General features: G+C 28.3%; 7 protein-coding genes and 1 long non-coding RNA gene across 13 annotated transcripts; 3 read left to right on the plus strand and 5 right to left on the minus strand.

Annotated features, from left to right (window-relative positions):
* The first annotated feature begins 502 nt into the window (after nucleotides 1-502).
* LOC106784350 (phosphoglycerate kinase) lies at nucleotides 503-2,595 on the plus strand. 2 transcript variants are annotated; one of them, XM_014743783.1, is made up of 5 exons: nucleotides 503-757; nucleotides 1,070-1,418; nucleotides 1,503-1,841; nucleotides 1,922-2,141; nucleotides 2,220-2,595. In XM_014743783.1, the coding sequence occupies exons 1-5, from the start codon at nucleotides 696-698 to the stop codon at nucleotides 2,495-2,497; spliced, it is 1,248 nt and encodes a 415-aa protein (XP_014599269.1). In that variant the 5' UTR covers nucleotides 503-695; the 3' UTR covers nucleotides 2,498-2,595. The 2 variants fall into 2 exon arrangements, with proteins under 2 accessions (XP_014599269.1, XP_014599278.1); XM_014743792.1 differs by having other exon boundaries at nucleotides 525-757; nucleotides 1,075-1,418.
* Nucleotides 2,085-4,562, minus strand: LOC106784358 (peroxisomal biogenesis factor 19). 2 transcript variants are annotated; one of them, XM_014743813.1, is made up of 6 exons: nucleotides 4,389-4,562; nucleotides 3,553-3,732; nucleotides 3,325-3,488; nucleotides 3,022-3,252; nucleotides 2,779-2,941; nucleotides 2,085-2,165 (listed from the first exon to the last, which is right to left on the minus strand). In XM_014743813.1, the coding sequence occupies exons 1-6, from the start codon at nucleotides 4,450-4,452 to the stop codon at nucleotides 2,152-2,154; spliced, it is 816 nt and encodes a 271-aa protein (XP_014599299.1). In that variant the 5' UTR covers nucleotides 4,453-4,562; the 3' UTR covers nucleotides 2,085-2,151. The 2 variants fall into 2 exon arrangements, with proteins under 2 accessions (XP_014599299.1, XP_014599292.1); XM_014743806.1 differs by lacking the exon at nucleotides 2,085-2,165 and having other exon boundaries at nucleotides 2,565-2,941.
* A 711-nt stretch (nucleotides 4,563-5,273) lies between these two features.
* Nucleotides 5,274-7,803, minus strand: LOC106784233 (hsp70-binding protein 1-like). 2 transcript variants are annotated; one of them, XM_014743572.1, is made up of 6 exons: nucleotides 7,505-7,803; nucleotides 6,949-7,003; nucleotides 6,593-6,815; nucleotides 6,112-6,514; nucleotides 5,793-6,030; nucleotides 5,274-5,630 (listed from the first exon to the last, which is right to left on the minus strand). In XM_014743572.1, the coding sequence occupies exons 2-6, from the start codon at nucleotides 6,990-6,992 to the stop codon at nucleotides 5,423-5,425; spliced, it is 1,116 nt and encodes a 371-aa protein (XP_014599058.1). In that variant the 5' UTR covers nucleotides 6,993-7,003; nucleotides 7,505-7,803; the 3' UTR covers nucleotides 5,274-5,422. The 2 variants fall into 2 exon arrangements, with proteins under 2 accessions (XP_014599058.1, XP_014599050.1); XM_014743564.1 differs by lacking the exon at nucleotides 7,505-7,803 and adding an exon at nucleotides 7,359-7,498.
* Nucleotides 7,804-8,242: 439 nt separating this feature from the next.
* LOC106784224 (60S ribosomal protein L3) lies at nucleotides 8,243-11,683 on the minus strand. The gene is made up of 8 exons (XM_014743552.1): nucleotides 11,624-11,683; nucleotides 11,063-11,255; nucleotides 10,411-10,579; nucleotides 10,010-10,145; nucleotides 9,581-9,767; nucleotides 9,107-9,309; nucleotides 8,677-8,832; nucleotides 8,243-8,493 (listed from the first exon to the last, which is right to left on the minus strand). Exons 1-8 carry the CDS (start codon nucleotides 11,624-11,626, stop codon nucleotides 8,293-8,295), a joined length of 1,248 nt encoding a protein of 415 aa, XP_014599038.1. The 5' UTR covers nucleotides 11,627-11,683; the 3' UTR covers nucleotides 8,243-8,292.
* Nucleotides 11,684-12,131: 448 nt separating this feature from the next.
* LOC106784380 (malonyl-CoA decarboxylase, mitochondrial-like) lies at nucleotides 12,132-17,348 on the plus strand. 2 transcript variants are annotated; one of them, XM_014743855.1, is made up of 12 exons: nucleotides 12,132-12,597; nucleotides 12,672-12,812; nucleotides 12,902-13,042; nucleotides 13,101-13,253; nucleotides 13,329-13,482; nucleotides 13,569-13,708; nucleotides 13,839-13,974; nucleotides 14,048-14,260; nucleotides 14,320-14,425; nucleotides 14,548-14,778; nucleotides 15,313-15,426; nucleotides 16,884-17,348. In XM_014743855.1, the coding sequence occupies exons 1-10, from the start codon at nucleotides 12,397-12,399 to the stop codon at nucleotides 14,639-14,641; spliced, it is 1,479 nt and encodes a 492-aa protein (XP_014599341.1). In that variant the 5' UTR covers nucleotides 12,132-12,396; the 3' UTR covers nucleotides 14,642-14,778; nucleotides 15,313-15,426; nucleotides 16,884-17,348. The 2 variants fall into 2 exon arrangements, with proteins under 2 accessions (XP_014599341.1, XP_014599348.1); XM_014743862.1 differs by having other exon boundaries at nucleotides 12,140-12,597; nucleotides 14,108-14,260.
* LOC106784405 lies at nucleotides 13,998-14,526 on the minus strand. The gene is made up of 2 exons (XR_001381415.1): nucleotides 14,315-14,526; nucleotides 13,998-14,217 (listed from the first exon to the last, which is right to left on the minus strand). It is a non-coding gene; the product is annotated as an uncharacterized LOC106784405 (long non-coding RNA).
* LOC106784396 (CCR4-NOT transcription complex subunit 2) lies at nucleotides 15,037-18,630 on the minus strand. Of its 2 annotated transcripts, none has more exons than XM_014743882.1 (8): nucleotides 18,310-18,630; nucleotides 17,402-17,753; nucleotides 16,866-17,092; nucleotides 16,427-16,669; nucleotides 15,940-16,201; nucleotides 15,619-15,726; nucleotides 15,307-15,532; nucleotides 15,037-15,147 (listed from the first exon to the last, which is right to left on the minus strand). In XM_014743882.1, the coding sequence occupies exons 2-7, from the start codon at nucleotides 17,725-17,727 to the stop codon at nucleotides 15,313-15,315; spliced, it is 1,386 nt and encodes a 461-aa protein (XP_014599368.1). In that variant the 5' UTR covers nucleotides 17,728-17,753; nucleotides 18,310-18,630; the 3' UTR covers nucleotides 15,037-15,147; nucleotides 15,307-15,312. The 2 variants fall into 2 exon arrangements, with proteins under 2 accessions (XP_014599368.1, XP_014599358.1); XM_014743872.1 differs by having other exon boundaries at nucleotides 17,402-17,885.
* A 353-nt stretch (nucleotides 18,631-18,983) lies between these two features.
* Nucleotides 18,984-22,482, plus strand: LOC106784526 (DCN1-like protein 3). Its single transcript, XM_014744178.1, has 4 exons — nucleotides 18,984-19,477; nucleotides 20,790-20,955; nucleotides 21,035-21,345; nucleotides 21,427-22,482. Exons 2-4 carry the CDS (start codon nucleotides 20,874-20,876, stop codon nucleotides 22,024-22,026), a joined length of 993 nt encoding a protein of 330 aa, XP_014599664.1. The 5' UTR covers nucleotides 18,984-19,477; nucleotides 20,790-20,873; the 3' UTR covers nucleotides 22,027-22,482.
* The last annotated feature ends 2,319 nt before the right edge of the window (nucleotides 22,483-24,801 follow it).

A 24,801-nucleotide genomic window follows, 5' to 3' on the forward strand; every position in this document is an offset into this window, starting at 1 on the left:
TTATTAAAAGTTAAATATTAATATAAATGATCAAAAGATCAATCGATTTCTCTTCTAATTCGATATCGTAATTAATTTATCTGGTTCAGTTGGATGACTTTCAGGTGGATCAATGTTGCAATTGAAAAGAATCCACATGGGTAATATCGTCATAGTTCGTGTATTATATATCATACAAGATTTCTTCATTTTTTTTTAAATCAAGCCAATTTTAATCAAACTCAATGATTAATTAAAAATGAAAAGTATTCAAATATGCAACTTGCTTCAAATCGAATTACCGCTCTCGTCTTATGTAAACTAAATAAACGTATTATTTATTGAATGAAATATATCCAATTGAATTACTTGAAAATATTTTTCTATTATTTATATTTTAAGATAAATATGGATATATAATTAACTTTTATTTAATAATTGCAGAATAATACAGAAAGATGTATAGAATAGTATAGAAGATTGAGAGATTTTATCAAGTATAATACGATATGCGCGCGATTCAAAAACTTACAGGATGTCGCTACGTTCGGCGACCTTTCTTTGACTTTGGTGAACGAATCAGTCATTATTCAAGACACTTAACAGCATTCGAAGGAACCGTTGTGTATTATTTCTATCTAATACCATCTAAAAGTGATCTAAATTTGAAGATAACTGATAGTGAAAGTGGAAAAAAAGGCTTAACTATTACAAAAATGGCATTAAACAAACTCAGCATAGATAAAGTGGATCTCACAGACAAAAGGGTTCTTATGCGGTATATATTACAATCTCATTATATTTTTATGATTACATATATGAATAGTATGTTAAATTACATAAATCTACTCGCTCACATAAAATATATGATATATATATTCTTAGATTATAGATTTTTTTTTTCTAAGAGGTTAAAAAAATGACAGATGACTGATAGTATGTATGATAGATAACCTCCGATTCTGTTTATTTAACTCGAATTATTTAATGTATTTATTTACTACATACATACATTTATTACAGACATTAATATAACATTAATATTAATGTATATAGAATAAAAATCATCTTATTATTCAATATTTTATAGAGTAGATTTCAACGTACCACTTAAAGAAGGAAAAATAACAAACAATCAAAGAATCGTAGCTGCTTTAGATTCGATTAAGTATGCACTTGATAAGAAAGCAAAATCGATTGTTTTGATGTCCCATTTGGGGCGACCAGATGGTAAAAAGGATGAGAAATATACATTAAAACCTGTTGCGGATGAATTAAAAACACTTCTGGGAAAAGACGTACAATTTTTGAATGACTGTGTGGGTCCTGATGTAGAAGCAGCTTGCGCTAACCCTGCACCTGGAACAATTATTTTGTTAGAAAATTTAAGATTCTATATTGAAGAAGAAGGAAAAGGAGTTGGTTCTGATGGAAATAAAGTATATATTTAATGATTTTTCAATGGTGAAGATATAATATTTTAATTTTTTTATTCATTATATTTAGATGATCTTTATTCGTAGGTTAAAGCTGACAAAGATAGCGTTACAAAGTTTAGGGCATCTTTAAGAAAATTAGGAGATGTTTATATTAATGATGCTTTTGGAACTGCCCATCGTGCTCATAGTTCAATGATGGGAGATGGATTTGATATTAGAGCTAGCGGTTTCCTTCTCAAGAAAGAATTAGAATACTTTGCGAAAGCTTTAGATAATCCGGAACGTCCATTCTTAGCTATTTTAGGTGGAGCAAAAATTGCGGATAAAATCCAATTAATTAATAACCTCCTAGACAAAGTTAATGAAATGATTATAGGCGGAGGAATGGCTTATACATTTTTAAAAATTTCTAAGAATATGAAAGTAAGAATTATTTAATATAACATCTTTTTTGATAAAATTTAATGAATTAATATTAAATGGATTATTTATATTGCTCATAGATTGGTAATTCTCTGTTTGATGAAGAGGGTTCAAAAATTGTAAATGATTTATTGGAAAAAGCAAAAAAAAATAATGTTCAAATTCACTTGCCAGTGGACTTTGTAACAGCAGATAAATTCGCAGAAAATGCTGCTGTAGGTGAAGCTACAGTAGAAGGTGGTATACCTGATGGCTGGATGGGTTTGGATGTTGGACTAAAGTCTAGAGAGTTATTTGCAGGCTAGTAGATTTAATTATTACAATCTGTAAGAATGTATAATTATAATAAATCCTAAATATGTATTATTTATTTTGTAGAACCAATTAAAAGGGCAAAAGTAATAGTATGGAATGGACCAGCTGGAGTGTTTGAATTTGAAAATTTCAATAAAGGCACAAAAAGTTTAATGGATAATGTTGTAGAAGCTACTGGTCGTGGTACGATTACTATTATAGGTGGCGGTGACACTGCAACTTGTGCTGCTAAATGGAAAACTGAAGATAAAGTGAGTCATGTGAGCACAGGTGGTGGTGCAAGTTTAGAACTACTCGAAGGAAAAGTTTTGCCTGGTGTAGCTGCACTCTCTCCATCTTAAAGTATAATTGCCAAAAAAAAACACGAACATATATATATATATAACAATATATATATATATTTTTTAGTTCCAGTTAAAAGTACATATTGCGTAATAAAGTATGTAATATTAAACAAATAGAATTACATCTTATATAATGTAAATTTAAATATTTTCGAGTTTATCGATAAAATGGGTATATTCATTTATATAGAAAAATCTACAACGTAATCGTATTTACATAATACAACAATCTTGTGGAGTTTCTACTCCAGGAGGTAATGTTTGAATAATAGGATTACCCTCAGAGTCAAACTGAAAAAGAGCTGGATGTTCTCCAATAAGTTCTTCAGGAGGATGGCCATAAGTTTGCATATCTTGCATAAGAGACAATATTACTTCGAAACGTCTTCTTTTAGCTTCGTCTGTATCAGTATCCTGCTCTTTTTCTAATTCATTACAAATCTTAAATAGTATACATTTCAAAATTAATTATCACTTTTTCTTTCTAATGTTATATATTTTTAATTATAAAAGAAACAAACCTTTTGCATTAGTTCTAATTGTTTAGTATATCTTTGTAAATCAGCCGAAGGCAATGTTGCTTTTTTTTGTTCCAACCATTCAGGATATTTATCTACTAGTTCTTTTAATGATGGATATAATATTTCTTTAGATAAAAGGGATTGCATCATGCCCTGCATAAATGGTAATATATCACCTGCGCCTTCTTCTAAATTCATTTTCCCAAACATATAGGCAAGATCTGGTTGACACTGAAGTATCGTTAACTTTAATATTTCATGTCATTGAATAGTTATAATCATTTTTTAAGGAGTTTTTGTTACCTGCAAATTTTCAGCTGTAACAGATAAATCTTTTAAAGCTTGTGTAATAGATGATTGGAAATCAGCACTGATAGGCTCACTATCTGCGGTTTCTCCACCAGCATTGGCATTAACAACCATCTGAGTCATTTTCTGAAATGAAGCTCCTAATTCTGCTTCTGATGCTATTTAAAGAATCAAAAAATAATACTTTTTTCAGAATATGTATACATATATTTATATAGTTACCATTTTGGATTAAATTATCTGAAAACTCATTAGAAACTTGATTAATAAAATCTATCCACAAATTATCAGCATCTTTAGATGCTGTGTCTTCTGTCTTATTCGATAATACAGATTTGGATGCCGTATCAACACCATCATCATCTTTCACTTCTAACGTTTTATTAAAATCCTCCAAAGCACCTAAAAAATATAAATAAATATTTTATGTCAAATTAAATAGATTGATAGATAGATATTTAATTATTTACAGCCTGTTAGCTTATTACAGCTCATAAGTAAACTTGGGTTGACAAATTATATCAAGTAACACTTTATGTACATTAATAGACACACTAATTCTGTTTTTATGTTTACTCCTAAACTTAGGTTTTTATTAGTTACAGCACTCTTCATATTGTTATATCATCTTAACAAGTAACACATATATTTTAATGTATATTAATAACTAATGCTTCTCTATGATGTCAAATGATTTCGACTTAAATTTAACATAAATATTTATTAATATATTAGATTAATTATTTAATTTATTATTAATTATTTATTTTTTTTTATTACTTTTTACAAATGCTATTGAAAAATAATAAATATGTAAATGTTATATAATCATACAAAGAAATATATATATTCGATTAAATGTTTATATAAAAAATTATTTTAATTATTTAATTTTACTTTTTAAATCTCTTACATGTATATAATGATATTTTTTTAAATATTATATAAAAGTTAAAAATATCATAGGTGACATTTCATGAATATGACTGTCTAAAGGTTAGCACACCGAATGTTAAATGACATATATATTTATGATTAAAATAAAAAGATTTACTTACTGTCTAATAAATCATAGAACTCCGAATCTTCTACTTGTTCTTCTGATTTTTTGTCGTCAGACATTATTTTGTTTGTAATCAAACGTAATACTTAAATTTTATGTGATTTAAAAAGAACCTATGTGTATACCAACTTAGTCATGTATACCGCCAGTAGAGGGAAGGGGGTACCCTTTCCATACGGCAGTTTCCATTTTTGTCAATCATCCTTATTTCTTTATATATAATTATTATTATTCGATAATAAAAAATACAAATGGATAAGAAAGGAAAATGATCTATTAAAAATAAATAATTTTAAATTTAGATTCTATTCTTTAACGTTAAATATCTGTTACGTATAATTATTATAAAATAACCAATTTAATGCACGTGTGTGTGTGAAGGAGAAAGCATTTTTTCTTAAAATTAAATCATTTTCAATTTCATAATTTACAATCTAATCATACGATGAAAAAACTGCAGCCATTGGCTTATTACTTGTTTTAAAGATTTCATTGGTTTTTCACTTTTTTGCTGTAACGTATAAACATTATTAAACATATTGATATTTTTGTAAATAATAGAATCGCAGGGAAATTTTGGTTGCTTGGAGAGGGAACTTTTTCCAGAGGACATATGTATTTGCTTGACTGCAGGATATATATATATTATACATCACTGCGCATTTAATTATGCTAACGACGCATGTTCATATATATATATATATATATAAAAGCGGCATTATTCGAGATGACTCAAGAATAAATTAGCACAATTTGACGTTAAAAATAAATATTTAAAAAATATAGTTGTGAAACCCATACACGCGTCATCTTAAATGTAAGTAAAAGAATGTGAATAAAAAAAGTTATGGCAGAAATGTATAGGATATTTAATAGTTTATCATTTTTACTTATATTTAATAAATTAGAATAAAACAAATTAAAGCATTCAAACGGTATCACTCTAGGGACATTGTTATTGTTATCCTTGTTATTAAATTGCTTTTTACAATCATAATTTGAAATAATACAATTAGAAATATATTATATTTATCTTTCTTCAATAATATCACTGTCGGAAAATATTTTGTCTAATAATTGATTACACATATCTATTTCTTCTTTATCTTCTGATGTTAATTCTTTTAAACATTGTTCAAGTATTAATTTCAAACATAGTTTTGGTTTGCGACATTCTCGTAATGCTGGTAAAAAGGTATTATTTGTTAAACCGGTAAGAATATTTAATAATTGTTCTCTGAAAAATATAATAATTATTATATTTACACAAAAACTTATTTTAAACACAACTATATTAGTTTAACTAAAAATGTATCAAATATATGTATTCATATATTTGAGTACAAATATATTCTGAATGTATATTTTTGTCATTATATTTATTACAATTATCTATTACCTTATTTCTGGAGAAATATCATTTGATCCAAGTAATCCAGTTGTTTGTTCAATTAATCCCATATTAACTAAAGTAATTTTTAAATTATCTGAATTATCTTTGTTACAAAGTGATGAGAGTAAAAAGGCAGATTTAATCTGTAACTTTTTCACCGAACTTTGCATAGCTCTTAAAAGAACAGAATAACCATCGTTTTTGTCCATGTATTGTAAAGACATTGGTTGTCCTCTTACTATACCTATATAACATAAATATTAATAATATTTATTACTAATGAATTAAAATATATATAATTATTAAATAAATTCTGTGTACATACATGATATAGCATATAAAGATTTGATTCTTGCAGCTTCTGAAGGATCCTTATCTACCATTTCTAATAATATTGGAAATAATCCGCATTCTAAAATTCTTTGTTGACAAAATGGATTATTTTGTGTCAACTCTGCAATTATATCTGCTGTTCTCCACCTGATGCTACTGTGAGAAGAATTAAGACACGGGCCAAATATTGAAAAGCCACCAATTTTGTAAAAATCATTGGCAACGTCAATATTATCAACAAAATCTGCAATTCGCTCAAGAGCTGCATCATATTCAGAGGAGTTACCATCAGGCCGGAGATCCGCAACATTTGATAATATTTTAATAGCTTTCTGTAATTCTTCTATAACATTTACAGTTAATGAAGATAAAGCTTCACTTAAGAACTTTTTCTTCTGTAAAACATAAATAAAATATCACAATAACTAATATCTACAATATAGTAATCTATAACTATTCAATTAAATTCATACTTCTTCATCCAGAGGTTGAAATTGAGGCTCGTATGTCGCACCTCCTGCTTGTGATGCTTCAACAGCAAATCGCAGAAGACCTTGAAGATCATTAGGTTGTTTTGGTTGTTCCTGCACTGGCTGTGCTGGATCATTTGAAGTACGTGGCCCTTCTATAGACAAGGGCCTCGCATTACTGCTAGGATGGCTATCTCCACTTATTTTTTCTGAATTTGAAGTAGGTCTAAAATAAAGACACATTAATTGCCATATGTAATGACATTTATAGTTATTTATGGATAGCATATAAATGTACTCAATCCAAATTATTAGTAATCAAATTTTTAGAGTTAAATAAAATATATATATAAACATACCTATTCATTTTCGTATTAGTTTTTCTTGTATATGAAGCACCCATGAACTGAAAATCTACACTAATTTCTCAACTATATAATAATAGAAGTACATCACGTATAAATATAAAATGATAGATATCCGTTTTCCTGCTATTTCGCACAACGAAAAGACTTAATAACCGAATAATATATACGTTCGTACAAAAGGAATTCGTTTAATGGTATGTAAGCAAAATTACCAAACATTCTCGAAAAATCTACAATTAATTTACTCCATGATCTATAACTTTCTATCAGTTTCTACTTAAATATTAAATCTTAACAGCAAGTTTATTCAACTCAGCTGTACAAGTAAATCAAAATTTTACTATCAGATGTCTCTATAAATGCATTTAAGAGATAGGCTCCGAAAGTATAAATTTACGTACATATTAATATGCTTTGAAATATTTCCAAACTGTTACGTGTTCTTCATTCTGTTCACCATCTTTCACTCGAAGCGTGTGTGACTTCAGCGACAGATATGGACAAAATATGAACTAAAAGCGCAATAGGAAAATAGCAATATCCTCACCATGTGCCTATAGCATTGGTTACAAACTTATGTCTGATTATGACTCTTTCACGTTAATAGGGATTATAATACAAGTAATCTTTGTATAACATGGCCCTTTCATAACAATTCCTTCTTAAACAATCACTCCTTATCCTCTTCGTTGTAAGGATTTATGGAATAGATGTCTGATTACGTCAATATGGGCGCATCATGTAATAAACCATACTTATTGTTCAAGATGCACACCATGGAGACTACACAAGTAGTACAAACTCAACGTATTAATTGCCAAAATCTGTCCACGCAAATCGTATATTTAAGTTTTCTTTTTTCACCACTAGTATCGCTAATGTTCCTTTTGTACTGCTCTGAATATAGTAACGTATCGATTATTACAATTACTATCTACTCATTTTTTTACGATTACTAAATAATTATTTATTTAATTTCAATTATTTATACTTAAACAACCTAAATGATTACAGTTATAGTTTCGTATTATTATTTCTATTTCAAACTGCCGTCTTTTTCCTTTTCATTTTGGTACAAATAGAACACTGGCGCCTCTTACTTATATATCCTATTTGTATACATGAAACTCGTACTCCTTGTATATTCTCCATGGTGCACATGCTCATAGTTAAATTAGATTTGCTTTTATTTCACTACTAATAAATTTTTAATGTGTTCATTAAATAGTAGTTGATATTAGTTTTCTATAATATTTTGGAAAGATTCAAATGATATAACGATTCGTTGATTGATTCATATTTTTATTTTGATCAAAATGCACAAAGAAAATAGTTTTATTGTGCACTGGCAGTTGCAGGAGCTGCAGTAGTTGCTTGAGCTTGCTCCTCTCGAAGACGATCTTTTTTGAGTTGACCCATAAAGGATACCTTGTCTGCAGCTGTTTGGAAACGACCATGTCCAAACTTCGAACTTGTATCGATGAATTTCAGATTAATCTTTTCCAAAGCAGACCGTTTCGTGTGTACCAATAAAGACTAAAATAATAATTAATTTTAGTTATGATACAGTTAAAAATAAAAATTTCTTATCATTATAGCATATTAATCAGTCCTATCATTAAATATCATATATTTGTCAACAATAATTCGGCTCAAGATATCTCATCATATTAAATTACATTCACTTAGATATGCATATAAACAATATATAGGTCTTACCTTACGAAGCGTAATGACACGTTTCTTTGGTCCCATACAACAACCTTTGATCATAATGAAGTCATTATTAACTTCACCATAATGTGGGAAACCACCCATTGGAGTAATAGTTTTTTCAGTAAGATCATACTCTGTCGAGGCATTATTTTTAATAATCTGTAATAAAATATGTATTTAGTAATCACATAATTAACAATTATACATATATTTGTAAATAAAGATTCTTATTTTTTATTTAAAAAAATTTGTTGCTTTCATAGGAGACCTAAAATACAACAATGATACCCTAGGTACTATGACGAGAAATCATTACTGTCGCCCATCTTTAATAATACGCAAACACACTCCTATTAAAAAGAAATGCTATTGCGGGGAAATGGGCAATATAAATTAAAATGTGGTTTCTTTAACAAGAAGGAAGAAACATTACCTTGCCATCCTTCGTGTGTATGCCTTGACCAATACGATAAATCTTTTTATTCATTTCTGTGCGATGATGATATCCTTTTTGTCCTGCACGTGCAACAGTAAATGAAACACGACTTGGATGCCATGCACCAATGCAAGCAACTTTCCTCAAACCTTTATGAGTTTTGCGTGGCAATTTCTTAGTATGCCAACGAGATGTAACACCTATTAATGAAAAATATATTAATTAACTTTAAGACAATAAACATATGTAAAAATACAGATCTAATATGCATGTTTAAAATAAAATCATGATTAAAATAAAGGACGTCAGAAGGAAGGCAGCAAACATGAGGTATCTTCAGTTTATCAGATAATGACACATCATGCTTTATCATCATAGTCCAAATTATAATTAATAATGAAATGATTTAATATAATTTTTAAATGTGGTCATTCAAAAATATATGTATGTATAAATATTCGGATAACATACCTTTATATCCTTTTCCTTTAGTAACTCCAATAACATCAATCATTTCATCTGGTGCAAATACATTACTAATAGGTACAGGTTTTTCCAGGTGTTCACGAGCCCATTGAACTTTTTGATCAATAGTTCCTCCATTCAGTTGAATCTCCATAATATGAGCTTTCTTCTGACGTTGTCTCAACAATTTCATCTATTTAAGTAGAACGTTTTGTTTAAGATCCTGATATAATTTTTATATATTTCTTAACCACTTGCGGTGCAAAGAAATTCTCGGTTGCGCGTGCCAGAACGTCATTTATCTTTCTGTAACAATCGCCAAACGACGTGCGTAACACGTCGCTGGCGTTCCGGTAACAAAAGCATGTTGACGTGCGTGGCACGTCTTTCCACCGCAAGTGGTTAATAAATTTTTAATATCTATGAGAACATTACCTGCGTATGAGCAATAATGCGTACGACCTTACAATACTTGATAATTTTTTTTAAATCTTTCTCTATAGATTTACGACCAAGATCATCCTGCCATTTTTTAGAGGCTTTAGTAAAAGCCTTCTTCTTACTCTTGTACCTGCACAAAAGTAATCAAAATTCCTTTCTATGTTTCAATGTATGCATCCACAATTGGATCTGTAACGTGCCAATCTCTTCAAAATGAGCGGAGATTGAACACATTTCTCGGATAAGCCGATGAAAATAAGTAATTATAGAACTCAGTGGCTATATCCAAAATATAACTCTCATCTAACGAGCGGAGAGCTAATTTAAAGATAAATTTAATTCAAATGTCTTAAAATGTGTATATATTAATAAAATTGTAAATCATATACTCTTACCAATTCTTGTAGAAGCGTCTACGACAATCTTCAGAAAGATGTTCTGCCCATACTGTTGTAAGTGCACGAAGACCATGTGGGGTTTCAATGTACCCAACAACGCCAACTACAATCATTGGTGGTGTTTCAAGAATTGTAACTGCTTCTACAATTTCTTTTTTATTCACCTCTAGAGGAAAAAGTATAAGTATAAGAATTTATATGCATAATAATATATTAAGGTATATCATATTTAATAAAGATATTTCTCTCTAATAATATTTAAAAAGAAATCTGTGCCAAACATGGTTTGTCTCAATGGTCATTGCCCAATGGACTCCAAAGAGTTTATGGAATATGCCGTGCTCCCGTATACCACTACAAATGTAGAGAACAGAATTGATTTTCGACACTGCAGGAATATACTGCACAAGATCAAGCAGCTTTCGCCCCGCTACCAAATCGACTGATACATTTCTGTATCTATCAGATATTGGAAAGTGTCGATAAAAAAATATATATATAAAAAAAAAAATACAAATTACTAAAGTTAATTAAAGTAGCGATAAAGAAATAGAAAAAGCGAAAATGACTTTAAAAAATGAAAGAAAGTTATACGACTTTGAATTAATAATAGAATAAAAATATATATCTAGCTTATGCAAAAACTTACTTGACCCAGGCCTATCAGCTTCGCGTACAACATGCGTCATACCAGCTTTGTATCCAATAAAAGCCGTTAAGTGAACAGGTTTGTTCGGATCATCTTTAGGGAAAGCCTTAACTTTTCCGCGATGCCGCTGGGATCTTTTTTTAGGATAGAATCCCATAGACCCATGGCGAGGGGCACTGAACTTCCTGTGCGACTATAAAACCCGATCAAATATTAGATACGTAATAGATTGAATTTCATTATTTATTTTTATAATAAAAAATCAGACCGCCCTAGAATAATTTCGTCATGGTTATTCAGATATAAACCATAAACATTAATTTCTAAATCATCATATGAAATTATAAAGTTCTTGAAACATGTGCTCATGGCGTAGAAAGCAGTGTGCAAGATGAAATATTAATGTTCAATACGATATTTAATCTTATTAGAATTAATAATATACGCCAACTATGAATAAAGCACTTTGAAATAATGTATCGGAATTTATTTTAATATACTTATGAGGATGCAACAAATATAAGTAGATTCGAATTTAGTTTCAACTGTTTCTATACTCACCATGGCGAAACGAACGATCCAAATGGAAGTGATACCATAGCAAGTTCACTTATATACTCGAAAGAAAGCAAAATGTCCCTAGAAAAAATTTGGATATTTATCGGGTAACACTGATTAATAAAATTATACTCAATGAATATTGACCAATCAGATACTTGCTATATAGCATCATATTCCGAATTATTTTTGTTAATTATTAACTTCTATATTTTTATAATTTATCCAATGAGACAAAACATTAGACAAATTTTGTTAACGATGCTGGGCTTTTATATCACGTAGATGTATTTCGAATTATAAAATAAGTGAACGTATACATAAATATGTATTGTATAATTGCAAAATTAAGCGGGATTTATGATTGCTAAAAAATGTGACATTAAAGGCTTATATAAAGTATTATTTTATAATAAATCATATTGAAAAAAATATTTTAATGTTTTTAATAAATTAGTCATACAAAAATTTAATAGCCTCATTAATAAGCTATTAATCAAAATATTTCTTGATTCAAATTTTTGTAATACACTTCCGTACTATTACGTTTGTTCGCATAATAGAAATGTTAATAAGATATGACTTTGCGTTTATTTTATACACATAAAATTAAAAAGAAACAAATACATATATTTACTTTTTCATTCAAATAATCAATTTGCACAGGAACTGTGTAACGGAATGTTTATTTTCACATAATATTAATATAATAAAGAATTAAGAGTGAGAAATTAAAGTTCGGAACAATTAATACGTATAGTTGTTATTATTCTATAATGTTACGTTTAATAGAACGTTTAAAAATTTCCGTTAAATTTGCACCTACGTGTAAACTAATTTTAAATCGTGCATCTTCACAAAATTTGTTTAATAATTCATTTTTATATACTAATGTTAATTGCAATGTATATGTTAAAGAACAATTAAAAGAAATTTTTAAATTAAAAGATGCTAAAATAAGTAAATGGATAATGGAGGTTAATATTCTATAATAAAAATTGGAGTAATATTGTAAAATAAATGATATAATTAGTAAATATTTTCATTACAGAATAAGGTTCGAAACCTATGCTACACGTATATGGAAAGTAAAAAAGAACAAAAACAATATATTTTGCAAGTATTAGTTGAAAATTATGCAACTGAACATGATAGTGTACTTGAAAATGCAAAAAAACTTCTTTGTACGGCAGTATGTATATTTAAAAAATTTACAATTATTCATAAATTTATAATTTAATTATAGATATCATACAAAATTATATATCATTTTTGTTATAGTTGAACAACGAAAGACAAATGATCATTCATGAAAGAAATCTACAAAGTACTCTTATACCACAATATCAATGGTTATTTATTATCATGGGTCGTCTTAAACATGGTGTGAAATTTTTAGTTGATCTAAGAACAGACATTTTAGTAAGTATTAAATAATAAATAGTTTTATAATATAATAGTAACATAAAGATTTGATTAGGAATTGATATCAGAAACAAATGACAGTGACAAAAATTTTTTGATGCAACAACTAAATCTTACACTCCAAGATTTATTATTGTTATGGTTTTCAGTAGGGTTTTTGCATTTAGAACGAATAACATGGGAGAGCTCTTGTGATATATTGCAAAAGGTATATATATAAATACACGAGTAATATAATTTATGTATTATAATTTTATATATAATATTTATTTTTAATTATAAGGTTTCAGATTATGAAGCGATACATCCAATAAGAAATTGGGTAGATTTAAAACGAAGAGTTGGACCATATAGAAGATGTTACATATTTATGCACCCATCTATGCCAAGAGAACCTCTTGTTGTATTACACACAGCATTGTGCGATACTATACCAAGTAAATTTTTAATTTTATTGTCTGTTATATATGCATTATACTTTTAATTATCATTATTATAAATAAATAAGTATATATATTTATAGATAGCGTAAAAGGAATTGAAGAAGCTGAAAAAAGAATCCTGGGAAGAATAGAAACAGAAGTATCATATTTAGAAGAAGATAAATCAAAAATAACAGCAGCAATATTTTATTCAATAGCATCCACACAAAAAGGATTACAAGTAAAAATAAAAAAGATTTTTAATAATATAATTATTTAAAAAATCCTTTTTATTATTATTATTCTTATTATTTATTTTTAAATGTAAAAGATGCAGGAAAAAATATTACTATAGATTTAAAATGTTCTAGGGTATTGAATTAGGTAACTACCTAATTAAAGAGGTAGCTAATCAAGTGGTTACAGAATTTCCAATGATACATGAATTATCTAGTTTATCTCCTATTCCTAACTTTAGAATATGGTTATTAGAAAAAATGAAACAAGGTAGAATGATATTTTTTGAAATATACATACACACATTCATATGTAAATACATAAATATCCGTTTTTTTTTTAGATATTTCTTTCATATTTACATTAGAAGAGCAAGAATCTATAAAAAATATTTTTCAAACAGATGATATATTGTCAATGTTAAAAAAAGTTTTTAATAACTCATTATGGACATCTGACGAGCAATTATCAAATTTACTTAAAAAACCATTACTTCGGGCATGTGCATGGTACCTATATAAAGAAAAACGTCGTAGTTATGCTTTAAATAATGTTGGTATGTATTCTGTTACACATGATTGTTTTGCATTGATTTTAATTGTTATTTTACCATAGCAAATTTTCACTTGCGTAATGGAGCTATCATGTGGAGAATAAATTGGATGGCTGATTCTTCGCCACGAGGTATTGCAAATAGTTGTGGCATAATGGTAAATTACAGGTAATCTTTTAGTAAATTATTTTTTTTCTTCGTCATAAGAAAGTATAAAATTATATTTTTATTTTTATTAAATTGATTTCTTAATATAAAAATAATATTGATATAATTTTTTTAATTTTTAGATATTATTTGAACGAATGTGAAAATAACAGTCGAAATTATATTGAAAATTATTTCATAAATGCTTCAGAGAGTGTAATCAACCTTATATCATAAACAATAAAAAAAAAACAAGTGAGAAAGTCACTTGATGATGTTATCTGGACAATAAAATAGTAACATATTAACACGCTAAGTGTCACGACGATTCCTAGGGATTGACACTAGACTTATCGTTCATGCAATGCCAGTCGGTAACGACCGAAGCTTGAATTATGTTTTAACTATTTAAGTATCTAGGGACTTTAGAAAAATCGGTCGACGAATGTCAATTTGCACAACCACGTATCAATTGCACATTGAGTTTTAGTAATGTAATATTTTTTATGGTTTATTCATGTATCAAACATATCGAGCGTGTTGTGTTGTACTTAACGTATTAAACAAGTCGTTTGAATAATGGTGTATAATATTGTTAATAGGATCGGAATTCTTAACAAAAATTTTATTACTCTCTCTCTCTTCAAATTTTATATTTTTATTAAAGATTATTAAATTTGTTCATTTATACAATAGCTGATTCCTCTCCAGCTTAAAGACAGCATAACTTTCTGCAGACAGATCTAAAAAAAAATAATAAATATATTCTTTTTATTTTTTTAATTATTATTCTTGCTCTAAACTATTATTATTTTATTTACATTCTAGAAAGCAAAATGTATATACACACTTCAACTTTTATTAATAACTTCTATAAAAAATAATGCAAATTTATTTCATACCTGTAGTCAAGGCTGGGTTTGATGAAAGTTTGTGGGAAGATGAGGTCTACTTTCTAGTTTTGTATAATCCAGATGGAATTCCTTAGCTACCTTCCTCCAGTTTTGCGCATCAAAATAATAGTAAGTACCACGTTCATATGTCGATGTTTTTTCTACAAGTCCTAACCCAGGTGCTTGCGTTATCCACACTTTCTCCTCCATGTGATATCTCCATTCCCTGCTGTACCTTAATAATACCAAATAAAAATATATTTGCATAGTGTTTTTTCAATATATTCGAATCATTTGATACGATACTTTTGCTTTACTTACAATTCTGCCGCAGCTGCCAGTTGCAAGACATCCCCAACATTTGTATAAAACATATAAAATAGTAGATCATCTTTGTACCGATTTAGTTTAACTGGTGCTAACTTATCCCTAAAAAATGCATTATATATCATTAAAATAAAAAGGCAAATAATTTGGTTTTAATTTAGTATTAAAAGTATAATCGAAGTATCTCTATGTGATTGTGTGTATATTCACGCGTGCGCACATGTATTTATAAAAGATAAAAAATTGCATTAATTAAAGCTATTACATTCCAAATCATATAAAATATATCTAATACTATAGCAATTAAAATACTACCTTATTGCTGAATTAATAAGATATTCTGGTGGTACATGAAAGTCAATATCCTGTGGTCTACACGGTGTTTCTGCCCAAGGACCACCAAAATTTTGATACAAATTTTCAGGAGAATTAAGATTCAATCCTAATGCTGTAAGATCTTGTCCTAACGCCAAAGATACTAAATTTGGATCCGTTTCTGCTGCTCTGATAAAAGTTAAGAGACCAACCATTCCAAATTGATCCTTTACCATACTCGCAGGTATATTTGTCACCTTTCCTATAAACATAAAAATTTTTATAGAATTATTAAAAAAAAAAAAATTTATTAATATTCCATATTAAATGTATATCAAAATAATCATGTGTTACATACAATAAGAAATAATATAATAAAACAAAATAAAAAAAATTTAATTTAAAAAAAAATAAAATAAATAATTAATTTTAAAAATTCATAAGCTAACAATGATAAATTCACTTTACATCGAGATTCTTTGTTTACCATCTGGAGATGTTTGAATGCCTCTTTTAGACGACTGAGATTTCTCAGATCCAGGTGCTCTATTTGCTTGCAATACATCCTGGCCAATTTCTGGGCCTAGACCAACGGATATACTTTTATCTCCAGAAACACTTCCACCTGGTGATGGACCTTCTCTGTTTTGTGTGCCTGGTAAAGCAGGAAAATCTTCTGAACTCATAGTAAATTCACTCGACTCTGATGTTGGTTGCTTTACCATTCCAACTGTAATATATAATAATATGTTATTTTTATATAGAAATCATTTAATATATAGATCATATGACAATATTCAAAATTTATATTTTAAAACTATTGGTAATATATAAAAAAAAAACATGTCTATGTATATACGAAATCATTATTCATATTAATTCTTATAACAGAAGAGTCATTCCTAATTTATCTTATGACCACTAACCATACGGTTGTTTTCCAGGCATGGGACTAGGCTGAGGCATGGAATCACCCTGGCCTCTATTTGTCAAGGATGGAAATTCCGAAAGGTCTAATAGAGGGGGTGTACTTGTATCTCCACCTCCTCCACTCCCAAATACAGAATGGAAATTATTAATCGCACCTTGAGATCCGTAGTTGCGACTTGGAGGTATACCAAAACTGCCCATACTACCCATTGGATTTGAGGTTCTGTAAAATATTACTCATATATCATCTGCATATTGAAAACGTATATTTGGAAATATTTTCACTTTTGATGGACCACAAATTTACAAGTTGAAATCAAATGAATAGTACAGGATATATCCTTTTTGTCTTTTCTATGTGTTCTTTGATCAAAGTATTTATTTGTATTATCAGTCAAAGAACGCTATGAAATACTTTTTGTACAAACAGAAATCGTGATATGTTACCAAAAAATAAATCAATTATAATAGCAATATAACAATTAATTCATCTAAGCATATTATTTTTAATATAATCCTTTAGCGAACTAACCCAAGAGCAGGCATTGTACGTCTATCTGTGAAAGCCCTTTGTCCAAACAGCCCTCTGCTACTCATAGGAGAGAGCTGTTGTTGTTGGGATTGATGACTGGTCTGCGTGCCTCCTGATCCTGATGCACCAGGATAAACGTTGGTAACCACTACCACAGAGTTCGCTGTACTTGAAGTACTCGCAGATGAGCCTGAGAACATGCCCGATGTGGGCGTGACATGACCTGCAAGGGTCGACGAATTTAAGCCCCCCCCACCACCCGCGCGCGAAGTAAGGCTTGTGTTCGCAATACTGCGTGGAGGCTGCTCAAAATTCAGGTTGGCCATAGCCCAGTGGCTCCAATATATAATACCTGCCAGGGCACACCAACACACTTTTGTTTTATGTCAATTACCACTACCACTTTGTTTGTATACCGTGACACACAAGTTGTGCAATTGCATGGGATCCATGTAGATCCATGACAATATCTCGTTGTAATAACCTGTAATAATGAAGTAAATACTACAACATGTTAATTATAAGCTGTTTACTATAGTGTAAGATGAAAACCAGAAATTATATTAATATGCGCTAACTTAAAACATAAAGATTGAAGTATTGAAAGGTTTATTGATGGATATTATTTTTCTCATTCAATGATCTGTATTTATTCAGTATGTAACGCATATAACGAGAATTGCTAACATAATATTTTAACTAATATAAAATATATTATTTTGAAAATATTGTAAATCTTCAACGTATTTACAGGAACAAGAATTTGAATATTTTGATAAATATTCTAAAATTATTCGTTTTAATAGTATCAAGTCAAGATTTCGTTTATAAGCACAAAGAAGTAAGCAGGTTATAATTCATACAATGTGAAAATATGAGAATAATGAAAAAGACTTTGAGAATGTTACCTGTTATACTTAATTTGATTGTATGTCACTGAGGGCAGAATACAATCAAATTCATAATAAACAAAGTAGATGAACGTGAGGAAAAAAAAAACACAAAAACTTCGATGTTGACTTGGAATGAATATGATATGAAGATATTATTTTAGTCAGTTTTTTTCACAAAAAATTGACTTTTATATGGACGGGACCAGAAAATTCACGACTTTGTACACATCACAGCACTCTTTAGTAATAGATTACTGTTTTGTCAATTAGTTTCACAGCTTAAACAACACTAGATACACGAATTTCTGCCATATTAACAATTTCTACAAACGTGTTCAAATCAGCAAATAATGTTTATTTTGTTAAAATTTATGTGAGAGACGAGTAAGTTTCAAGTATATTAACTTTAACTGAATAATAACAAATTAATTGCATATTTTAATTTCGATTATTAGCTCTCCATATGCTGATCTGAAAATAAAATAAATGGTTCTACATTTGACTAACTATTGTTAAAATTTCTAGGGTTTTTCTCTACATGAAATTTCTAGATGGGTAAAATAACGTACAAAGAAATCTAATGTTTTAAGTCAAAGTTCAAAGAATTAAAAGCTATCCAATCATTCTTATGCTTATGATTTATTTTTCGTTACTAGAAAATTACTCTTTTGAGAATTCTTCATTAATGACAAGATTATTTCTTCAGATTATGTTGCATTCTTTTTTGAAAATGTCACACTCGTTGAAAATCTTTTTTTCAAAATAATATTTTGAACAGCTTTATTTTTTCTTAATATTTCTATTGGTTAATGGTAATTTATGTTTTCTCCCGGTAAGCGGCCATATTAGTTCTAGATTAATTTAACAAAAGTGAGTGTTTCGTGCGTGGAATGAAATTATCACTGTTGTGTATCAAGTTGAGCGTGCACTGTAACAATCAAGGTTACATCGTTATAAATGACAGTGGCACTTGGTCAAATGCGAATACGACCGAGAAATTATGTGAACAAAATGCATGGAAATATTAGGACGAATAAGTCTTGTTGATCTCTATTCGTGCATACAAGTACATCTTTTTTTGTGACACTTTATGAATGTGGTCAAAGCAAAAGATCATCTTGCGGGGGGTCTTGGCTGGGATTACCAAAATCTGACTAGACCAAAAAGCCGCCTTACTGATAAGGTAACCACCTATGTTATTTTTGTTTTTTTTTCTCCGTGTTGTTCTTATACGATAAATATCATATTTCAAATTTTATTATACTATTCACATTATTGTAAAAATCTATATTTATTTCATATCTATTTATGTTGCTATATTAATCCAAACACATATTAGATATTGCCATAAAAAATATACAGTGTGCAAAATAAGTTATCGTACATTTTACTTTCAATAATTTATTATATTTTAACTTAAAATTTTTGGCATAAATAAATCAAAATTTATTCGAGTATAACTCCGAAAGTAACATCCTGGATATACAAAAATGACATTTAAACATAAACTGAACAAAAGGTATGTCAAAAAATTCTCCATGCACATAAATATATTTTTTCTGAATCATATAAATTTTCTATTTCGATCACAGTTAATGATCTGTAGGGCCTCCCTTCGCTCTCAGAATTTCTCTTATACGTTTTTGTATAGAAGTTACTAATTTTTTTTCTGCAGAAGGTTCAATATTATTCCATTTGTGTAACAGACATTGTTTTAATTATTCATTGTTTCTAATATTATGTTTACAAATACATATGCTTAATTGATGCCATAAATGCTTAATTGGTTTTAAATCAAACAATCGTGGTGGTGTAAGGCTGTTTTAGCATGTTGTACAGTAATCATTCTTTAATTTTTGTAGTCGAGTGCTTATGATTGCATCAGGGTTACATCAGGGTTTTCCTCTATACTGCAATTGGAATAGTTTCAGAGACAATCTTGATACCACAATCAATTTTGATCATACTAATCAATTTTGGAATAGTCGTCTTTGATTCAATTCTAATGGTCTTTAAAATTGTGCGCTTATGCAAAACTTTCAGTTTTGGTGGGTAGCCGTTATGTCTTTGATCATTCAAAATTTTTGTTTCCTAGTATTTGTTTATAATATACTAGATGATAGAGTGTAATTTTTTCACTGTATTAGAAATTTTTCGCGACTTTTATACTTTAGTTCGTGTAGTTATATTTGTGTATGGAAATTTGCTGTTTCAGTGTTCAACATACATTTAAGAGAGTTAACGATTAATAGAATCATAATAGTTTTCCATAATGTCTCTAATAAATAAAGATAAAAACAGATTAATCAAAATTTGTAACACTACTAATTATTATTTTGAAATATTGGAATGTAAATTTTTTAGATTGTATCGTATGGAAACTTATTTGACTCTTTGTATGTACGAAAGATCTTGTTAACATTTGTTATAAATTGAATTTATATTAATGTGTATATAGTGTTAATAATCTTATATAAATATCTTATATTTTTTAGCTTTTAATATCAAGACTGCCAATCTAAGACTGAATTACTGATGCATGGGATAATTATCTTTAATGTCGAGTACGGACAGCATCAATGGGAAACTGTTTTTCTTGCTTCAAGGTGCCACTTCCACCAGCCACCGCAGAACACTCAATTGTATATGAGCATAAAGACGGTAGTATCTTTATTGGGTTCTTCAAATGAAATTGATATAAAATAGTAAACAGTTATCTTATGAATTTATTTTGATACAGAAACAATGGAACTAAGAGGATTATTTTCAAATTCTTGCCAACAAACTGGTCCACTCGTGCCTGCAGAAACACATGTCAATGGAAACAGAAAATCATTAAATACTGTAACTACACTTAATAATGTAGGTTCAGATAACTGTGGATCTATGCCTAGTATACAAAATAATCTACGTTTGTCTCGAGGATTTTATGCACGATTACCTCCACTAGGCCGTTCAGGCACTTCTTCCGGTCTTAACTTAACCGCAGAATTTAAACAGCAACGAGAACCATCGGAAAATAAATTGAATGCATTATTTGACCAATATAAGGTATATTATTTGTAACACCTGTAAAAATATAATATAAGATTCTACGTTTAATTTATTTTTAAATATTTGTTTTCTTTAAAGGATTTACATGAGGATGTAATATTAGCTGATGGAATAGAAAGGCTTTGTAATGATTTACAATTATCCCCAGATGAGTTTAAAGTGCTTGTTCTAGCTTGGAGATTAAATGCTGAACAAATGTGCCAATTTACACGTCAAGAATTTGTACCAGGGTTGAGAGCTATGCGCGTTGACAGTATACGTGGCATTCAGGCAAGATTACCTGAAATTGTGCAAGAATTAATGGTCAATAGTGATTTATTTAAGGATCTCTATCGATTCACATTCCGCTTTGGTTTGGATGTTACCTCTGGTCAACGAATACTGCCAGCTGATATGGCTATTGTCCTTTGGCGGCTTGTTTTTACAATCCGAGAACCTCCACTTTTAACAAGATGGTTAAAATTTCTTGAATGTCATCATGTTCGAGGTATACCTAGAGATACTTGGAACATGTTTCTGAATTTTGCTGAAAGCATTGGAGACGATCTTGGTGCTTACGATGATGCAGAAGCATGGCCAAGTTTATTTGATGATTTTGTAGAATATGAAAATGATCAAATGAACCAAAATATTACTAAAGATGACATAATGAAGGATGCTTCTATTGATAAGGCTTAATAAATCTGTTTAAAAAAATACTTTGATTGAATTAAAGTATAGTCATATATCTGACTTTTGAATAGAATCTTCTAAAAAATGACTTAATGATATAGATATATAGGTGAAGAAATGGTAGGATAACATTGTGATATTTACAAATACTTTTAATCGGTGAATTAGTAAATGACTAAATTGTACATTTTTTATTCAAAAGCGACATTACATTTCCAAATATAAATAGGTGTATCTTAAGTTATATGTTAATTTATTAGTAAAGGGTTGTGAATTTTATACGGAGAACATTTAATAACAAAATCTTTATTTGTTGACAAATTCATGTCAAATCAAATATGGTGCAAAGTAAAATTAATATAAAATACTTCTTGTGAATTTTATAATTTTCAAAAACTTTTTATAATAATACTGAATTAGACATTAAAATTTGCACAAATCATATATCAAGGAGTATCAATTTTTAAAGAGATATTTTATTTATTAACAATAATACAAAATATATATTCTTAAAATTGCATTTTGTTATACATTTTTGTGTTGTAATACTAAAATTTGCATTTCAAATACTTTTAAATCATAATCTATAATGGTTTATAATATATCTCTTTTAATATGGCACATATAAATAAATTGAAAATATTTGACCGAAGTGGAAAGCAATATAACGTAATATTATTAGGAAAACATAATATAGCATATAAGATTAATTCTTTGATTACAAAAGTATACTGTGTTTTTGACAAAAACGAAAACTAAATTAGAATAATTTACAAATATTCGGTAAATATTTGGTAATTACTTGTTCTCTTACAATTTATTTTCAATTTCGTAATAAATTTTAAGAACTATGATACAATCAAATTAAAAAAATATATAAAGGGTGATAAAACAAAATCCTGAAACTTTAAGGGCTTATAATACACATAGAAAAAAATAAAAAATATCCTATCAACATAGATCCTAAAACTGTAATATCAACTTTTAGTATTTAATTACAATTCATAATCACATCATTTTGTTTTTAATGCAGAAAAATATTTTCGAAGTTATAAACATAATATTATTGTTTACTAATGTCAACAAAGATAACATTAATGTATTATTCATCTAATTCGATAAGCTTTACTCTTGGGAATGTGTCCATTCATAATTCTAATGTGAAAATGGCATGCATGTGTCTAATGTACGGTCTTGCCAATGGATACATATATACAGCTTATCTAAATGAAAATATAATGTGATTATGAATAGTGTAACATTGTTAAATATTAAAAGTTACTTTTAGGATTTTAGGACCTATGTTGATAGGACATTTTTATTCCTCTCTGTGAGTATTATAAGCCTTCTTAAGTTCTGGATTTTTTTTCATTACTCTGCATGTATAAAATCATGTAGTTTTCCAATTATATAATTACACACTCAAATGCTGTATATACAAAAAATCTAAAAATAATGTGAAATTATTAGATAATCTATACATGCGCCAAATTTAAATTATTATATATATATATATAAATATATATAAGAGAAGGAACAAATTTATAGTAATTATAAAAAAATAAAGAAGATTCTGTTCAAAGGACTTTTTGCATAAAAGAGTTTTTAATAAAAATCTCTCAATCTAAATTTGTGATACAGTGTGTACAAGTCTATACAATCTTGGATTCATTAATATTTCCTACTGATGAAAAAGAGCAAATGTGAAGAAGTAAAGTATTTTATATTAAATATAGATTCCAAAATTTGTGTCTGGTTAAACATAATATATTTTATTAGACTAAAGTGTATGTGTAGCCCTATGCAAAACATATGCATGTATTCTAGCGTGACACAAGTCCATTATAAATTGTGGTTTTTAATGATAATTTTTAGATTCTTTCCCATAATAAAATATAAAAGATTATTAAATCAGGTTCCTATTTAGTTTTTATACTTTTTAATGCACTTCCAGCAGTGCTAAGGAAGAAATATTTACTTTGTAATATTGTAAATTTCTTATTAACTAACAAGATATAATGAAACGAATATTCTAATGTAAATTAATATGATTTTTATAATATATTATATGAATATGTAATACAATTTGGGTGTATGCATCACAATGTATCATGTCAGTTAAAACAATTCTACAAAGACTTTATAAACTATCAAGGAACCATTTCCTACTTTATTTCATATGAAATTGTGATATATATTTATATTAAAATCAATTTCATGGAGATAAAAATTTTTCTTTAAAATTATGATTATCTAAAGTTGATATTTCGCAATGTACTTTCTTAATGCTATGCTTTAACATATTCACCGTCCTTTTGTCCACAGTACCTGATACAGGTACAATATATGAATACACCGAATATAAATATATATAGGAATTAATGTTGGATATAAAGCAAAGCTTACACAGAGATACGTAAACATAATTACATGTTATCAAAATATAATTGTAAAAATGAAAGTATAGCTTTATAATTCAGAGAAGATAGCTATTTAAATTAAAAGTAAATTATATCAAGAACAAAAAAGGAATAGGTCCTTTTTTCATATTGTAAAGCATTGAAATATATATGAAAAATAACATTGCCTTGTAATATGTATTTAATTTATTAACGATCACTATTACCATTGCTATCATAAATGAGAAAAGTTCAATTTTTAGAATCTCTGTGTAAGTTATATTTAATTTGTATGAGGATTATGTTAATACACATGAATGTATTGCTTAACCTTAACAAACGCACACATATTATTAACAATATTCTACTCAAATAATTTAAA

The sequence above is a fragment of the Polistes canadensis genome, unplaced genomic scaffold, assembly GCF_001313835.1.
Source record: "Polistes canadensis isolate GaletaPanama2010 unplaced genomic scaffold, ASM131383v1 scaffold_1, whole genome shotgun sequence".
Taxonomy (NCBI): domain Eukaryota; kingdom Metazoa; phylum Arthropoda; class Insecta; order Hymenoptera; family Vespidae; genus Polistes; species Polistes canadensis.

Excerpts from the sequence above, each read along its gene's own strand:
- LOC106784350 (XM_014743783.1), top strand. The coding sequence starts at position 696 with ATGGCATTAAACAAACTCAGCATAGATAAAGTGGATCTCACAGACAAA. Across the intron at positions 1,419-1,502 it reads TTGGTTCTGATGGAAATAAA|GTTAAAGCTGACAAAGATAG; the intron begins GTATATATTTAA and ends CTTTATTCGTAG. Across the intron at positions 2,142-2,219 it reads GTCTAGAGAGTTATTTGCAG|AACCAATTAAAAGGGCAAAA; the intron begins GCTAGTAGATTT and ends TTTATTTTGTAG.
- LOC106784358 (XM_014743806.1), bottom strand. The coding sequence starts at position 4,452 with ATGTCTGACGACAAAAAATCAGAAGAACAAGTAGAAGATTCGGAGTTC. Across the intron at positions 3,733-4,388 it reads GTTCTATGATTTATTAGACA|GTGCTTTGGAGGATTTTAAT; the intron begins GTAAGTAAATCT and ends TATATTTTTTAG. Across the intron at positions 3,489-3,552 it reads AGATAATTTAATCCAAAATG|CATCAGAAGCAGAATTAGGA; the intron begins GTAACTATATAA and ends TTCTTTAAATAG.
- LOC106784233 (XM_014743572.1), bottom strand. The coding sequence starts at position 6,992 with ATGGGTGCTTCATATACAAGAAAAACTAATACGAAAATGAATAG. Across the intron at positions 6,515-6,592 it reads TTCAACCTCTGGATGAAGAA|AAGAAAAAGTTCTTAAGTGA; the intron begins GTATGAATTTAA and ends TATGTTTTACAG. Across the intron at positions 5,631-5,792 it reads GATATTTCTCCAGAAATAAG|AGAACAATTATTAAATATTC; the intron begins GTAATAGATAAT and ends TATATTTTTCAG.
- LOC106784224 (XM_014743552.1), bottom strand. Across the intron at positions 9,310-9,580 it reads TAAAGGAAAAGGATATAAAG|GTGTTACATCTCGTTGGCAT; the intron begins GTATGTTATCCG and ends TTTCATTAATAG. Across the intron at positions 8,494-8,676 it reads GTGTCATTACGCTTCGTAAG|TCTTTATTGGTACACACGAA; the intron begins GTAAGACCTATA and ends TTATTATTTTAG.
- LOC106784380 (XM_014743855.1), top strand. The coding sequence starts at position 12,397 with ATGTTACGTTTAATAGAACGTTTAAAAATTTCCGTTAAATTTGCACCT. Across the intron at positions 13,043-13,100 it reads ATCTAAGAACAGACATTTTA|GAATTGATATCAGAAACAAA; the intron begins GTAAGTATTAAA and ends AGATTTGATTAG. Across the intron at positions 13,709-13,838 it reads CCACACAAAAAGGATTACAA|GGTATTGAATTAGGTAACTA; the intron begins GTAAAAATAAAA and ends AAAATGTTCTAG.
- LOC106784396 (XM_014743882.1), bottom strand. The coding sequence starts at position 17,727 with ATGGCCAACCTGAATTTTGAGCAGCCTCCACGCAGTATTGCGAACACA. Across the intron at positions 17,093-17,401 it reads CGTACAATGCCTGCTCTTGG|AACCTCAAATCCAATGGGTA; the intron begins GTTAGTTCGCTA and ends AATATTTTACAG. Across the intron at positions 16,202-16,426 it reads CATTCAAACATCTCCAGATG|GAAAGGTGACAAATATACCT; the intron begins GTAAACAAAGAA and ends TTATGTTTATAG.
- LOC106784526 (XM_014744178.1), top strand. The coding sequence starts at position 20,874 with ATGGGAAACTGTTTTTCTTGCTTCAAGGTGCCACTTCCACCAGCCACC. Across the intron at positions 20,956-21,034 it reads TGTATATGAGCATAAAGACG|AAACAATGGAACTAAGAGGA; the intron begins GTAGTATCTTTA and ends ATTTTGATACAG. Across the intron at positions 21,346-21,426 it reads CATTATTTGACCAATATAAG|GATTTACATGAGGATGTAAT; the intron begins GTATATTATTTG and ends TTTTCTTTAAAG.